General features: G+C 52.2%; 6 protein-coding genes across 6 annotated transcripts in view; 3 read left to right on the forward strand and 3 right to left on the reverse strand.

Annotated features, from left to right (window-relative positions):
- Positions 1-259: 259 nt before the first annotated feature.
- NEUTE1DRAFT_88279 (pectinesterase precursor) lies at positions 260-1,403 on the reverse strand (the record flags this gene model as incomplete). Its single annotated transcript, XM_009856331.1, has 2 exons — positions 260-627; positions 715-1,403. 2 exons carry the CDS (start codon positions 1,346-1,348, stop codon positions 260-262), a joined length of 1,002 nt encoding a protein of 333 aa, XP_009854633.1.
- A 1,875-nt stretch (positions 1,404-3,278) lies between these two features.
- Positions 3,279-4,710, reverse strand: NEUTE1DRAFT_118292 (uncharacterized protein; the record flags this gene model as incomplete). Its single annotated transcript, XM_009856332.1, has 1 exon — positions 3,279-4,710. The coding sequence occupies one exon, from the start codon at positions 4,536-4,538 to the stop codon at positions 3,513-3,515; it is 1,026 nt and encodes a 341-aa protein (XP_009854634.1).
- Positions 4,711-7,316: 2,606 nt separating this feature from the next.
- NEUTE1DRAFT_124901 (uncharacterized protein) lies at positions 7,317-9,771 on the forward strand (the record flags this gene model as incomplete). Its single annotated transcript, XM_009856333.1, has 4 exons — positions 7,317-8,823; positions 8,993-9,054; positions 9,121-9,234; positions 9,322-9,771. 4 exons carry the CDS (start codon positions 7,317-7,319, stop codon positions 9,769-9,771), a joined length of 2,133 nt encoding a protein of 710 aa, XP_009854635.1.
- A 635-nt stretch (positions 9,772-10,406) lies between these two features.
- Positions 10,407-12,247, reverse strand: NEUTE1DRAFT_69606 (uncharacterized protein; the record flags this gene model as incomplete). Its single annotated transcript, XM_009856334.1, has 2 exons — positions 10,407-10,698; positions 10,770-12,247. The coding sequence occupies 2 exons, from the start codon at positions 12,245-12,247 to the stop codon at positions 10,527-10,529; spliced, it is 1,650 nt and encodes a 549-aa protein (XP_009854636.1).
- A 550-nt stretch (positions 12,248-12,797) lies between these two features.
- NEUTE1DRAFT_124903 (uncharacterized protein) lies at positions 12,798-14,893 on the forward strand (the record flags this gene model as incomplete). The annotated part of the gene is made up of 5 exons (XM_009856335.1): positions 12,798-12,874; positions 13,070-13,607; positions 13,662-14,035; positions 14,087-14,436; positions 14,496-14,893. The coding sequence occupies 5 exons, from the start codon at positions 12,798-12,800 to the stop codon at positions 14,891-14,893; spliced, it is 1,737 nt and encodes a 578-aa protein (XP_009854637.1).
- Positions 14,894-15,389: 496 nt separating this feature from the next.
- Positions 15,390-16,183, forward strand: part of NEUTE1DRAFT_118293 (uncharacterized protein) — a gene marked incomplete at both ends in the record, with an annotated part of 3,617 nt that continues 2,823 nt past the window's right edge. Inside the window, 2 exons of the mRNA XM_009856336.1 lie at positions 15,390-15,805; positions 15,875-16,063. Coding sequence (XP_009854638.1) covers positions 15,455-15,805; positions 15,875-16,063 — 540 coding nt within the window. The remainder of the gene's footprint in view (positions 15,806-15,874; positions 16,064-16,183) is intronic.

A 16,183-nucleotide genomic window follows, 5' to 3' on the forward strand; every position in this document is an offset into this window, starting at 1 on the left:
TTAATCCTACGTTAGGTGTGAAAAGTTGTCACAACAAGATCTATTGCGAGGTGATCTGAGGTCCGCGCTCATTTTTTGTTTTCAGTCATTTTGGCATCACCTGGGGACAACACCTCTATTTATGTTATTCAAAATCCTGATCCGTCGTTGCGGTCCGGTTTGACAAATGTCTATTCGAATTCAAATCCTTCCATCAACCCACCTCCCTCTCGCTGCCTTCCTTTCCTCCCCTTCCTTACCCATCGAGATCCCTCCTAGCTCACATATAGCTAGAATCATAGTAACCCTGACGAGTGTAACGACTCCCCAGCACCGACTCAATCTTGACGGGGGAATCCAACTTCTTACCAAAGCTCGCCCTGGTCCCGCTCGCGCCCGCACCGGTGTTAGCGTACTCGCCAAACTCAACGTTGCTGGTCCTCTCATCGCCGTTGTTCCAGATCTGCCAGCCGGCAGGGTTGATCACGTTGGTCATGCTGGTTTTCTGGAAGGTCACGCGAGCGAATTGGCGCCAAGGACGACCGAGGTAATAGGCTCCCGAGGGCACATTGTTACCGGCAGCGGCGGCGATGGAGCAGCTGTTGAAGACGTAGTTGGCTGGGTTGCTCGAAGAATCACGACCCGAGGCTGAATGATGATGCCAAGAAGAACAGTCAGTCAGTTACTGAACCAAATTGAAAGTGGAACAGTGAAATGGGCATGGGAAAAACATACCAGTGATATACCCAAGATTAGCAGCCATGACCTTGATATCGCACTTCTCAAACCACGCCGGTGCGCGCTGTCCAAAGATGAAATCCGTGGCTCCCTGAATCAACGTCCGCGCGTACAGCTGCGCTCCGTCCTCCGCCAGCAGCGTATCCTGGAATCCCTTCAACTGGCATCCGTACACGCCCACGCCGTCGGCGGCCACGCTCAGCGCCACGGCTTGGCTGCCCTGGCCGTGGGCATTCTCAATGTTGAGATTATACAAGCGAGTGTTGCTGCTCTTGACGCGCACAGTAGCCGTCTGGTCGTTGTTTAGGCCATCGGCCTGGGACCTGTTGGCGATGATGGTGACGGTGTTGGAAGCGTAGCCGAGGGTGTTGGTGGTGTATCCGTAGATGGAAAGCTGGGCGGACCGAGCCGGGATCAGGACCTGTTCCCAGTAGGTGCCCGGGTAGATGAAGATGCACTGAGACCCGGAAGCCGTGGTGGAGAGGGCGTTGACGGCGGATTGGATGTTGGAGTACGGTTGGCCGGCGCCGACGCGGAGACAGGCGGAGGAAGGAGGAGAGATACGCGTGGCGGCGAGGGCGGAGGAGGAGAGGGAGAGAAGGGAGAGAAGCGGAAGGAGAAGGGACTTCATGGTTGGCGATGGGATGTGGGCGATGAGCTCACTCTGTTGGGTTGGTCAGAGTTGGAGTCAAAGGTAAGGTGGTAGTGGAGGGGAAAAAAAGAGAGGGTGGTTGACTGGGTGATGACGCTGATATATATGTCGAGGCTTGGGTCTGTCTGTCCGTCTATTTACATGGTTCGGCCTAGAAGCGAACGAGGGAATCTTCTTCGTTCCCTTCCCCGGTGGATCATTCAACTTCTACTCGATCCGTCCGACCCGTTCCATGGTACGACCGCTTCTCCTCGATCCTAAAAGGGAAACACTCACTTGAAGCCATCCATCCATCCATCCATCCATTCACCCTTTTTTTTAGCATAACGTACCGAGCGTGCGTACGTATGTACACTTCACGGTGGTTCCGGATTGGTGGACCTCTTTTTACATCCTCAACCCTCCCTCAACCCATCTCGCATGCAATGCGAGGAGTGACATCGTTCGGTCCCAAGACTTTTCAAAAATCCCGGGGTGCATCATCTTCTCGGCGGCGGATCGATCTATGTAGTGTAGCTTTTCGATCCAACCCATTGATTGGGAAATTGATCTGCCCCTTTTTTTGTGTCGCTCTCGTTACGGCGGAAGGTGGTGACTTGTTGAAGAAGAAGTGACTCGCAAGAGATGCCTCAACAAACAAACCTCGCCCAGTCGCCTCTTTTTTACCCGATGTTGGTTTGTTGTCTTGGAAGCGGGGACTGGGATGAATCCCATTTGCGGATAATTATTACTGTACATAGCATGTAAAAGTTGTGGTGCCGAGCGGACGGGAGTCGGGAGTTGGGACACTGGATCATTAGATTGATTGAATGTAACGAACTGCGGATGGGAGGGGGGAAGGGGGGGAGGGGGGAGGGGGGGAATTGAGTCGCAACGGAAGGAGGAACGAATCTGGAAAGAAGTTCGTGATGATTGTTCTTGAAACAGTCTTGGCGTTTATGGTAATTTCCCATTTCTTTCCCCTCCATTGACTTTGCTCCTTTCCGATATTCGCGTGTTTCGAGTTCTCTCCGCTAGGTGAGTGAAATGTTTCTTGGCGTGAGGCATGCTTACCTAGGTAGCAGGGGGGGAGGAAACAGGCAGGGGAGTTGATTGGCCTTCTACAAATGGGTTGAGAGCAATGACACTTCTATGACTTTTTGAGCTTCACCCACGACAAAAGACCACTTCTACAAAACACCTTAGACATCACCAACGATGGATGTTTACCAGTCGGCAGTTGTTAGAGCCTACTTGACCAAGGTAAAGGACTAAAAGTTGCCTGCACATGTTTCCGAGTACCAAGCCAAGAATGTTTACAGGGCTGAATTATATAAGACGTTGGGATGATGTTAAAAAATGCTGAAAATAATGATAACAACGCCATACGACCGGTTGGGTGATGGAACGGAATATTCCTCTTTCTTTCGTAATGGTGATTGATGTCTGTGGTTACTTGACTTGATTATATGTTAGAGGTAGTTACCTCTATCGCTAAAAGAACCAACCGACTTAAACCAGGTTTTTCAACATAGGAATGAACAGATATATTGCCAAAAAGATTTCGGGTTCGACCGTGATTTAGTACTTTGAATAAGTTTCCAAGCATGTAAAGTTTGAGCTGGATTATGTGTGCCGTGAAGACAGTGTTTTGAGGTTTGAGGCTTGAAATTTGAACCAGTCTCAGTGGGATTTGTTGAGCAGGTAAACAACAGGCGAAGAATTTGCAACAGAAAGACCTATCATTACGATATCTCGGGTCTTTTCAAATTCAATTTCACTTTGACACCTTCGATTATTCCTCTCAAATCATGCAACTTTATTCCGAATTTCCGAAAGGAACCAGATGAGGTAGGTCAACCGGCAATGGAACAAGAGAATGCAATCACCTCGAATATCATCAACATCACTCTCGCAAAAAGGAACCAAATTCAGGCTTCAACAGAGCATCGATTTTTGACCCCCTCTACCAAGCGGCAGAGGAAGTTTAAAACTAAGTCTAACAAACAAATATAGTAGAATCGAAAATAACTTCCTTAAAGTCTCCCTTTCTCGTATGCATCGCCGGGGCGTCCATAGCAGCTTTTCAACTCCTCATAGCTGTCTTTCCATTTAAACATGTCTCCATATTTCCATCCTTTAAAAAGACATTATATGCAATCGCTTAGTCGAGGAAAGCGACGTCACGGGCGTGGCGGCGGGCGAGGGCAGCAGCGCGACGAGCGGCACGGCGCTTCTGGCAGCCGCTCTTAGCAGACGTGGTAGGCTGGGCAGCAGCAGCAGTGGTGGCAGGCTTGGTGGTGGCAGCAGCGGCCGCAGTGGTGGTGACAGCGGGAGCAGCGGCGGGGGCAGTGGTGGCAGCAGGGGCGGCAGTGGCAGCGGGAGCATCACCAAGACTGGTAATGGCAGTAGCGGTAGCGGTAACAGCGGAGTGGGACTGAACGACGCTGACGGCACCCTCGATGAGGGCAGGGCCGGGAATGGAGTAGCTGCTCAGGGTCTGGTAGATGTTGACGAGGATACCGGCGTCATCGGCCTTGTAGAGGGCAGTACCCTTAACACCCGCGGGCTTCTCGGTACCGGAACCGGTGACCTGGATGTTGATGCACTGGGGGTAGTTCTGGGCGCCGTTCTCCTGGCCAGCGGAGTGGAGGGCGATGATCTCGTGGCGGAGAACGTAGAAGCCGGGGGCGATGGTGGGAGGGATCTCGACGAGCCAGCTGTTGTTGTTGGCAATGAGCTGGTCGGAACCCCACGTCTGGCCGTCGACGAGGCCGACCTCGTCGATCTTGAAGAACTCGAGAGAGGTCTTGTCGACGGTCTCGCAGCCGGAGGTGCCGCAGTTGGCGAGGTAGTCGATGACGGGACCCTTGTGAGACTCGGGCCAGGTCTCCCACTGGATGGAGATCTTGTCACCGGCCTTGACGACGGCATGGCCCTTGGCGTTGGTGGCATCCTTGTGGCAGATGATGTCGGCCGAGGAGAAAGCATCAGGGCCAACGAAGCCGTTGTCCTGGTTGTTGGCCTTCCAGCCAACGACAGCAGGGGGGTTGGCCATGTAGTTGAGGCTGCTGTCAAAGCCGCGGTAGTATTCACCGTTGATGACAATGTTGCTAACGTGACCGTGGGCCGCAACGGAGGCCGCGCCGGCGAGGACGGCAAGAAGAGACTTGGAAGTGAAGGAAGGCATCTTGATTGATTTGGTAGTTAGTTGTTGGTGTTGATTGACCGACTGGCGGATTGAAGGAGTGTTGTGATGTCAAAGATTGCGGTTAAAAGAATGAGAGGCTTCAGTCGATGAAGCTGTCGTAAAAGAAGGTAGAAGTTGGAAAAAGAAGGTGAGTAGATGCCGAATGCTCAAGTTGAAGCTGATGATTTTCCAAAACTCTGCAACACGGCGACGACCATATCCTTATATATTCGAAAGTAATTGTTCAAAATCCAAGCCTTTACCCTTGCCCGTCGGTGCCCCCGACCAGCCCACCTAGCCGAAGCATCGAGCTATTCCATTTCATGATGGGTATGTTGGACGAAGCATCGGTCAACCAACACTTCGTTTCAGCGAAATGAGGTGGTCTGGACAAGGCGGGGTCTGATAACGGAACAAATTCCCAAAGTTGATTCCAATGTGACGATGTAAGCGGGTAGCCACTCCCCGCGGGTAGACCGGCCATGGATATGGAAACCAAACAGATCGACGGGCGGTGGACGGTAATGTGGTATGCTGGCGGACCTCCAACCTCGGATACAAGTCACGGAGTGTCAGTTCCGTAGCAATGGAGACCATGATTGCGGCTCCTCGAACCAAATGAGCGATACGAAGGCCATAATGGGACAAAGGCACGGCGTCAAGAGAGGTGTTCGTCCAGTACAGCACCTCTGTCAAAGTGAACAGGGAAGCTTGCCGTGGCGCCGCGATGCCCGAGAACTGCCCTGCCCGTGGGGTCAAGCGTCGAGCCAAGTTTCGGCCTCGCAAGCTATCCAAGCTAACCCGCAAGCCAAGCGCTGTGTTCTCGAAGCTCTCGTCACCATCACAGGCATCAGCACAAGCAGCAGTGAGGTCTGTGTGGAGACTCAGGGGCACATCAGGGGGTGATTTGAGGTGTAAACAAGGGTAGGCGAAGGGGTTCGTGTGGAGTCCTGCAGGGGCATCTTGAGCCTCCAACGTTCCAGCCAACGCTTGCTAGCGCCCGCCAGCGGCCATGTTACCGATCCCGGGCCCCGCCCCCTCCTCGGCCCCTTGGAGACTGAGCCAGTCAAGAGGCTTCGATATGCCAGGTTTGTCGGAGTCGCGGCAGGATGAACCGAAGTATGGTGCCTTGAAAGGTGGTTGTTTCTTTTTTTGCTGTGTGAGAAAGAGAGAAGCCAAATCGAAGGATGATGAAAGGGGTCAGGCCAGGATATGCCGCTAGAGTCCAGGGTTGAGAATCTTGAACGTACACTACATATGGGCCATGGTAGCGCCGGCCGCCTCTTGCGAGAGTGTTTGCATGAATGTCATTTTCACCCGAATGGCACGGTCGGCATGGGCGCTTCAAGCGTAAAGGTAGTGTAAAGGGGTAGATACAACCTTAGCTTTGGATTAGAGACTGACCGACAGGAATATGATGATGATGATGATGGAGTGAGTGTTGGATAGCCCGAGTTGCACAACGTCTTTCTCGACCAGTGTTGCCAAGAGAAAGAGAGCCTCAGACGCTCGCTACCAGACTTGCAGACTGCGCATTGTCATCAATGCCATGGCGGGAAGATGCTTAGGTCGGGAGATCATAATGCCAACTGTTATGTGCATCACGGCTGGTGGTGGTATATCACGTCCATTTCTTTCTCGAGTTAGCTGGTCAGTCAGTCTCTTGAAAACACGCGTCTTTGGCGGTTGAATATTTACACTAGAGGCGGGACAAGGTGAAAGTTGGAAACTTCCACTTTGAAGAAGACGAGGGATTTGGGAAAAAAGAGCGGTCACCGGAGAGAAGAGTGGCATCAATGCGTCTGAAGAGAGAGGAACACGATGAGTTGAGGTGGAATAGTCTGACCATCAGCAAGACGAAATGGACTTGAGTATATTCGTTGATCAGGGCGGATAAGTCAAAGTTGAGAAAGTCTGTTTGTTGGTGGTGGTGTTGTTGTTGTTATTAGTGGCCCCTGACTGCACCTAGGTCCTTGGGAGGTAGGTGTAGGTACCATAGCGCTGTCCGATAAGGATGAGCGATAAGGCCTCGAGCGACAGTGTGACAGCACAGACGTGGATGGGACTGACGGGCAGGCACCGTGACAAATAGCGGGGGTGGGGCGCACCTTCAATGGCCCGATGACACCTCCAAGGCCCCATTGTTAGTGCATAGGCTGCTCCACTCCAAACATCAAAAGTTCAACTTTCACACATTTTCACGGGCAATTGGCAAAGTCCAGTCGAATCGAGAAACGGTGCAGTGTTTGGCTGCTTCCATTAAGCACCCCAAGCAGCGCTCATAGCTGCACTGAGAGCCAGCACATTACTCTTCAGTTGCTCGTCCTCTGTTCCCGTCTGTGGTGTTCGTTGGAGATGAGTGCAGTGGTCTCATGTCCTGGCCAGTGAGAGAAATACACTACTGAATAAGCAAAGCATCTCGGCTTTCGACGACCTGGAGGTGGGCACAATATCGACGTCACGGTTTCCCTGTCGCGCCTTGCCGAGCGTGTCAGCTTGGCCGCCTTAAAGGACCTGCGGACACAAAAAACCGCGAACCAAAAGCAAAGAGAAAAAAAAAAACCACATTTGTTGCGAGCATCAAGTCAAATCTCATCGGTTACCTAACTTGCCTCAAAACTGGTCCAAATAAAAGCACCAAGGCAGCAAGACAGCAATATCAACCAACAAATACCCAGTATTCCTACGTCATTCGTACGTTGAGGAATTGCTGACGCGTCGCCAGTGCTCCTACTGGCCCATCACTCATCACCAATGTCAAGTCCTGTTCCACCAAACATGAACAAGCTGGCCATCGCGGCCCTCGACGCCAAGACTCGCGAGCTCAAGCAGCGACTCCAAGCTATCATGCAAGAACGCTCTTCTTTTCCGCCCGCCACCAGCGAGCATCTTGCGGCTGCTAGCAGACCCCTTAGCACTACTACGGTCGCGTCAACACCAAGGCCCCCGCAAGTTGAGGCACCGAAACCTCGGTTCGTTCCTCATACTGTCCCCCAGGTTCCTACCGAGACGTCCATCTCGGCCGATGAGAGTGATATTGCTGCTCTGATTCGCTCCTTTTCCGATCACGTGGATCCCACAGCAGATATTATCCCTAGACCGGCTTCCTCGACCGCACAGCAGAATCAAAGCTCTGTCGAGGCCCAGCCGGTCCAGGCCACTCCTGCACCCGTGTCGAATCCCTCCTCTGTGCGGCTTCCTAAACCCGCAGAGGCTGTAATCACAGCGATCTCCACTTCAGACGAGGAGGGTGAGATTCCGAGCGACACTGAAGAGCCAGTTAAAGCAGGAATGGCTCACGAACGATCTCAGGAGCAATCGAAGCACCAAGTCGCTCAAAAACCTGACAAGACCCCCCGATCCGGACCTAATAGTACCTCTAACAAGAAACAACTCCCTCAAAAAGGCCCTGGTAAGCCCCAGACGGGCACCGGGAAGGCCCTACGTACAAATAACAGGCCCGAATCTCAGAATGCTCAGACCAAGAATCAACCTACCGCCACCTTATTGACTCCCGAAAAGGCCCTGGAGCGAGCCTTGGAGCTCAACCCGGACCTGCGGGAATGGCTGGCGCTAACTAATTACCATGACGCCGAAACACGTACCAAAAAGATTGAACGATATCGTAAGCTGAAAGCTCTGGCGGCCGAGAAAGAACGAATCGAAGCTGAGCATGCTGCCCAGAGGGCCAGGCTAGAGGCCGAGCAGCGCAAGCTACTGGAAGAAGAGGGGCTGGACTTTGGTCTCATTGCCACGCCGGTAGTCGAAACTGCCCCGGCAATCATTAACAAAGTATCCGAAGTTCCCGAGGTTGTAGCGCCCAAAAGAGAACGCGAGCCGTCCGTGGACATGACCGATGCTCCTCCGGAGAAGAAGCATCGGCCGGAGGAGAACGGACCCCGGCCGATGGACATTGACAACCAGTATGATGACCGTTACCGTGAACGTGGTCGGCCCGAGTATCCCATCAAGCGTGCCCCCTCATGGTCTCCGCGTCGTTATCGCGCACCGTCACCTCGTCGCGACCACCGTCCAAGCCGTCCCACCTCGCGTGACCGCGAATATCAACACTCTCGGTTTTCTCCTCGGCCTCGGTCCCGCGACCGTTCCGAATACAACAAATACGACGGACGCCTTCTTCATAAACATGACGACCGGAGCTATCGTGATGATGTCAACGGCTTCTTGGACGATCACGGTGGAGACAAAGCGCCTCGCGCCCAGTCGCCCCGGCGACCTAGGGATTTGGAGCATGTTGAGCACTTTGATACGGGCAAAAAGGGCGGTTAGTTTTCCTTGCAGTTGTTTCTTCACCATTACATGCACAGCAAGAATCGGTTTCCAGAGTTCAAACACCCTCGCAAAGGGACCCAGCCCCGCAGATCACTTTCCTTATGGTCTGGCGACCGCACGAATCCCTTGGCTGACCACTATGTTAATCTCCCGTGATGCAGATACCCGATTTTTCGTTCTAAAGTCGTTTAACAACGAGAATTTGGACAAGGCCATGGACGACGTAAGTTTTGCAACTCCTCTGTCCTGGATCTGCATTAGTGTTTCCGTGGTTTACGCATTCTTGCAGGCAATCTGGGTCACCCAAACGTCCAACGAAGAAAAGTTCACCAAGGCCTACGAGACGTGCAAAAATGTCATCTTCTTCTTCTCTGTGAACAAGAGCAAGGCTTTTCAGGGTTATGTAAGTTCTGTGCCAGTCATGGTGTTTGCTGCCTCTTCCTGCCTTTCATTATCAACCGTGGAGCAACGTCTGACATGTATCTTTTAGGCACTGATGACCAGTTTACCTTCGGCCGACATCAACAAAGCATCTTGGATGAAGAATATCCATTGGCAGACCTCCCCTCCCTTCCGTCTCAGATGGCTTAGCAAAGTTGCCGTTCCCTTCTCTCGCATCGGATACCTCAAAAACCCGCTCAATGAGAATCTCTCTGTCCTGATTGCCAAAGATGGCCAGGAAGTTGAGGAGGATTGCGGCCGAGCATTGCTGAGAGAGATGGAATCCTATGCCGAGTGGGAATCAAACAAGACAGCATTCCCCTCGGGAAGTCGTCAACAGCCACAACACGCACGCCGCGAAAGCGATTCAGCGTCGGGCTTTAACCCCGCCTCGTGGTGGAAAAACAAAAAGAAGCCGCACAACAACAACAGTAACTGGACCAACCAGCGCACCAACAAGCGTGGAGAGGAATACCACGATAGGTTTCCTGCGCGTTAGCTTTCTCCAGTTCTTTTTAAGGGCCGTTCAAGCAAAAGGTACGAAGCGGTCTGTTTACAGTCATCAATCGAGCCTCAAACAATGGAGGCCTAAATAACTAAAATTTACCAAATTCAAACTTGTCTGGAAAACAAGAAGAAGAGCGCCTGTGGCGGCGGGGCGTGGCAGAGAAAGAGGCGGTTTGGTGAGTAGTGATCATCGGAATAGTAAGAGTGATGATGATTTACGGGTAACGGACGATTCAAGGGGGTTACCAACAAGCATCTGATTTGGTATTCAAGGCGTGCTCGCGAAGAGGGGGCAGCAGTGTACAATCTGTGTACCATGTACGTTAAGTTAGTAGTTCGATTAAAAAGGCGGATGAAGAAATCGGAGATGAGGTGTGCATAAGTAGGTTGAGTGACAGTTGTCCACAATGCCCGATGCGATGCCGCCGAAGCCAGTTTCATGATTCACGACTGTCAGCAACTGCTTGACTCGACATACGAAAAGACTTACACAAGTCGACATCAACCTATCAGATAGCAAACTGCGGTACCTTGGTCTTTTCATGCGTTGCCTTGACAAGCCCGGAAACGTCGGATTCTTGTTGGAAAGAACCTGAGTAAAAGCAATGGAGAAATTGACGAGTTCATGAGAAATATAAACATGGAGATTATCGACTCTATGCGTATTATCCGTCATCTATGTATATCCAACTACATCAAAGAGAACTGATCATGCATTCATACACCATGATTTGAAAAGACATTGACTTAATTCTTCCGCTGTCGTCGCTTAACCTCAATCTTCACATCCAACGCCGGGATAATGGTATGCGCCACCCACGTCGGTCGCGGTCGCTCGGCAATAGGCTTGATATCGTAGTTTTGGAGGATGTGGGCCAGCATCATCTTGACTTCGTGGGCTACGAAGAAACGGCCGGGGCTGTTAAGATTAGGTTAAGTTAGCGATGGACGTACTTGCACATACATCGATATGAAGAAGAAAGTACTAACCAAGCATGCCTCCCATGACTAAAAGGCAAAAATTCACTACTGGTCGTCACCACCCCCAACCTCTTGATCCTCAAGGCCTCCTCTGTATTATCCTTCCCCTTCTCCACCTCCTCCTGCGAGCGAGCCTCGTACTCCTCCCTTACCCTCGAGAACCTCAGCGCGTCGTACGTCTTTGGATCCTCGTAAATGTCTGCGTCATGCTGCACGCTCATGTTCGCCATCAGAATGGCTCCGTAGGGGGCATGCCACCCCTCAAATGGGTTGGTGATTCCCTCCTTGGCTACAACTTTACGGTGAGTGAGACCCGTGCTGAAGGTCGACAGACGCATGCTTTCGCGGATGGCTGAGTCGGTGCGGTATAGCCGGGCAAGACCGTTTTTGGTCCAAATGCCATTGGGTTCAGACTGCAAAACGGCGGTGGTTTCCTCCCGCAAGATGGACAGGTAGTCCTTGGAAGGGTCGGAGGCCAGCAGGTCGAGAAACAAAGCGTGCAGAGTGATGACGGTGGTATGGATGGCTGCGAACTCGATGGGCAGGAGACGCATGGCGATCATGTAGGGCGTCTGCTCGTGCGGCAGGTTGTCGGCTTTGGCTTGGCGGATGAGCCAGGTGATGAGGGATTCTTCGGGTGGGGTTTGCGATTCGCCGGATTCGAAGCGCTCGTAGTCGCGGAGGCGCTGCTCGATGACGGGCTTGAGCAGGCGATAGCCTTGGTGGAAGTGGTACCAGTTGGGCAGGGTGACGAGACGGCCGACGAGCGGGTGCAGGACCGTCGGGAAGAGCGTCAGGATGAGACAGTTGCGGAAGACGTCGTCGGCGAATCCGACTTGGCTCGAGAGGAAGGCTTGGTTGCGGCAGAGAGGCAGGCCGACGGCTAGGCGGTTCATGACGCGGGGGACAATGGCGAGAAGGGCCTCCCAGAGGTTGAGGGTAGTCCAGTTCTCGGTGTCGGTGCCAAAGGCAATGTCGATGCACTCGGCGACTTCTTGTTGGATGTCGGGAAGGAGAGTGACCAGGTTGCGGGCCAGGTGCTTGTGCATCACCTTGGTCGGGAAGTGGTCGTCGACATTGAAGAAGTTGTAGGTGCCGAAGAGGACGTCTTTGTGGGATTCTTGGGTGCTGGCGACCGTCTCGGGCTGTTCGAGCATCCATGCTACCTGTTCCCGAGGAACGACAATCTCGTCCGGCTGGCTGGGCGAAGAAGGAGTGACGAAAGAGCGGCCGTGTTTGCCATACTTGTTGTAGCCTTCTTCCACCCAGTTGTGGTAGTTGCCAAGGTTCATCCAGTTGCGAACAGTCGCGCCGATTCCTCCAGTGAAGCCAACTCGGGGTAACGATTTGGGATATGTTGGCTTCCTCGTCGAGTCGATGGCGAAACTCACAATTGTAAGAAGAAAAACAAGCGCCGTGACGCGACCCAGAGTCAAGCTGGCCAGCAGCGACTCGAGCAGGGAGGAGCTCAGACTGGTGATTGCCATTGTGTCTGTCTATCGTACTTGCAACATTCCGGTTGACATTTGGAAGGATATTTTATGATCGTGGGAGATGGTTTTTGTTGTCGTCGGCGCCATGTTTGCTTATTCCTGGCTCGGGGATACTCTACTCCTCGATGAAACACGGCAGAAACAGGAAGTCGACGAGGATCAAGGTCGACGCGGATTCGTGTTTCTCGATTTGTGTCAAAGCGTAGTGTACAAGGCACGTCACTGTTTCCCTTCAGGGGATCTGGACCTGGGCGTTGCGGGGCACTTCAGGGGCATGGTCGTCTGTAAGCAGTTACAAACCCCAACCCGGCCCGCTCCTTTAGGCGATCGAACTGGTGGGGTTTTGGTCTTCCTTTGTTTTCTTCAGCCCTATGACGAGCCTCGCGCCTCATCCCTTCTTCCACACGGAAGGGTAGGTAGCCTTGCTCATGTGAAGGGCGCCTTCCGTCTGATCGCAATGTATCGCCATTCTAGTAATATGGTGACAGGGCCAAATGCCTCGACGTGACACTACTATCAACAAAGACAATGCGAGTACTTGGACATGTCTACCTTCAACGGCTTGTTGGCCGAGTTTCCCGACATTAGGGGTGAGCACATGGCCTCCAACCCATCCCTCTTGTTTGGATTCCAAGGCTAACCACTGCCATTGATCAAGTCGACTTCTTCCGCAACCACGCAAACCTCAAGCCTCCATTGGCCTGTTTCTTGAGCCATGTTCATACCGATCACCTCGCTGGTCTCGACACCTTGCGATCACCATTGTCAGTGGAAAGTTTGCCCTCCTGACGACTGGCTATATCTAACCGTTCATAGCGTTTATTGCTCTGCCGCCACCAGGGAGATACTGCTCCGCCTAGAGACCGTAGCTTGTCGCATCAACTATGCCCAAGGCATCCTGGAGGCTCGACAATTGTCCTACAAGCACCTCCGGAACCTGTTGAAACCACTCCCTCTTGACACCCCGGTCGAACTCGAACTTGAGCCAGGGAACCATATTCAAGTCACACTGCTGGACGCCAATCATTGCCCTGGCGCTGTCATGTTTCTGTTCGAGGGACAAGGGAAGGCTGCCCTCTATACCGGGGATATTCGAAGCGAGCCATGGCATGTCAACGCCATTGCAAGGTCACCCTCTATGGTTCAGTATGCATACGGCTTGAAGACACTCGATACCATCTACCTCGATACATCTTTTATTGAGGATATCGAGTTTCCCACCAAAGCTCAGGGCATCAGCGAGCTGCTGGACAAAATCTCCAGGTATCCTCCCAATACGATCTTCCACTTTCAGGCTTGGACATATGGGTACGAAGATGTGTGGGTTGCCCTGTCCAAAGCACTGGAGTCAAGAGCAAGCTATGAGCCACGCCTTTACCATGCCGTGTTTGTCAACTAACCTTGATAGGTCCACGTTGACGAATACAAGATGGGCATCTACCAGTCCCTTCTTGCCAAGGATTCAGGGAACAAGCGCGGCTTCGGTGTCTTGCATCACTTGTCTCCCGAGGCTCCGGCACTCGTGGGATTTATGCGTGGCAACTCGTATCACCCGGGCTGTCTGACATTGGATGAAAATGTTCGTCTCCACAGCTGTGAGAAGGGCAACTACTGCAAGACAGTCCGAGAAAACCCAATAGTCCAGATACATCCCGTCCTCACCCACCTTCGCAACGGTGAAGACCTTCCAGAACTTGGCATTGGTGGAGGAGGCGATGATCTTGAGCACGACGAGGAGCAAGAACACTTGTCCGAGGTACAAATTCAGATGGTTACGAAGTTGTAAGACTTGCCTCCACTATCCTGAAATTGTTCTCATACTAACTCTGACAGTATCCGCTGGCTTGAAAAGTCGGCCGAGAAAGTCGAACTTCTACCTCTAGAGTCTTTTGCGAGCGGTTCAAAAATCGAGATAGGCTTGGAATTACTCACATCCGGCGCGGATAACAAAACTGCACTTCTCAATTTTCTGCAAGACCTGATCAACAAGTCCAAGTCCCAGATAGCTTTGGAGAGGTCCATGCTGGCTGCTCACAACGCAGCTGAAGGAAGTTTGCCTAGCCTCATTACCTTTCCCTATTCGCGCCACTCGTCGTATGCTGAGCTTTGTCATCTGGTTGACGTTTTCAAACCAAAAGACGTATGGCCCAACACTGTGAATCCGCGCGAGTGGCTTGAACAAGGTATGACAATCCCTATCTCCAATGGTCATCACCATTTACTGATGCTTGGTTTTTGTTAGGTATTACCATTGAACACTTGTTCGGAAAGCACTGTTCCGGTAATTCATTTCGACACGACAAACTGATGGAAGAGATGTTTGGAATGAGAGAACAACCTATCCTAATCAGTGATGATAGCCAGTCCACCGCTAGCCATCCGGCAAGCTCACGCCATACCCCTTCATCGCCAGCCCCACAGGTCGTTGACAGCTGGGATGGCACAACCATTGCTCCCAATCTGAACTTGGAGGGCAGCTTCTCCCAGATTTCGGTCCAGTCTGAGGCTTCCTTTGACATGCGCACTCATGCCTTCTACCTGATGCTTGACAACGCTATGAATAACGCCGGCCACGATATCGGTCTTATATCCACCAGAGACCACCACACAAACAAGGAGGTCGAACTAGGCGAAACATGATTGGAGCGCTTATTCTCAAACCTTCAACGACACTCTCTCTTGCATGTCTCGGCTCCGGGACCCCCTTTTCTAGCGTTGTAGTAGCCACGAACACCGTTTGGTACTTGGCCGCCCAGCATGGAGAATCTTGTTTCCAGCAATCGAATCTGAAAGATTCACACCAGAAAATTTGGAGATCGACCTTGAACTGCAACGTCCTCCGATCAATTTGGAGCATGGCGAGCATGATTTAGCCATTTACAAACTGTATCGGCCCTTCTCGTTTGCCTAAATGTCACCTAACCCCCGGGCCTCGCTACCCTAATGCTTGATATTTTAGGGTCCCATGTGGAGTTCGTGGAGCCACACTTTACAAGTAGTGGACGTCAATATCGAGAGGCTGTTTTCACATGGGAGGGGAGTGGCATACAGATGGTTCTATGGAAAAGGTAGAAGAGCTTCTTGGGATATAAATGTCTTTCAAGTCCCAGATGTTCCTGGTGCCGCATCTAGACCTCCTGAGCCCCTTCGATATCCCTTCTTCCCGACCTTATCCCTCGAGCGCGTCCTGCGCGTCAAATTATGAGGCTCCCCAGTCTCACTCTTCTCGTCTCTACCTGGGCATGGGCCTGTTGCGCCCTCGTCATCGACACCGCATCTTTGGGTCTTGACAATAACCAGATAGCCCAGCGCGCCGACCCATCGCTCGCCGGATACTTGGGGGTCTTCTTTCTCGGCGCCGATCCATACGTCTACTTCTACCTCAGCAACGGCAACAATCCCATATCTTTCAAGGCTTTAAACAAAGGCTCGCCAATCTTCAAGCCGACCAAGGGGACAGGAGGTGTTCGGGATCCGACTATCGTTCCGGGTGGAGGTAGCGAGGCAGGGAAGAAGTGGTATATCATTGGGACGGATTTGAACATTGGAAAGGTGCGTTAGACTGCAGCAGGTGGAGGACCGAGGTCATGGCCAGGACTAGGTTTATTGACGGGGAAACAGACAACATGGGACGCAGCACAACGAACAGGCTCCAAGGGAATCTTTGTCTGGGAAAGCACCGATCTCATCAACTGGGTCAATGAGAGACTTGTGATCGTAGAAGACAATACGGCCGGCATGGTATGGGCACCTGAGGCGATTTGGGATCCGGCAAAGGGTCAATATCTCGTCCATTGGGCTTCCAAATTTGTATGTGTCCGCTACTTTCCTTTATTCCTTCCTCCCTTTATATTCCTCTCCCCTCCCTCTCTTTTCCATTTCCATTTCTGTTTTCTCCCCCAATTTTTGTTTCTTTTCTCCCTTCCCCCC

This window comes from Neurospora tetrasperma, assembly GCF_000213175.1.
Source record: "Neurospora tetrasperma FGSC 2508 unplaced genomic scaffold NEUTE1scaffold_6, whole genome shotgun sequence".
In the NCBI taxonomy this organism is placed as follows: domain Eukaryota; kingdom Fungi; phylum Ascomycota; class Sordariomycetes; order Sordariales; family Sordariaceae; genus Neurospora; species Neurospora tetrasperma.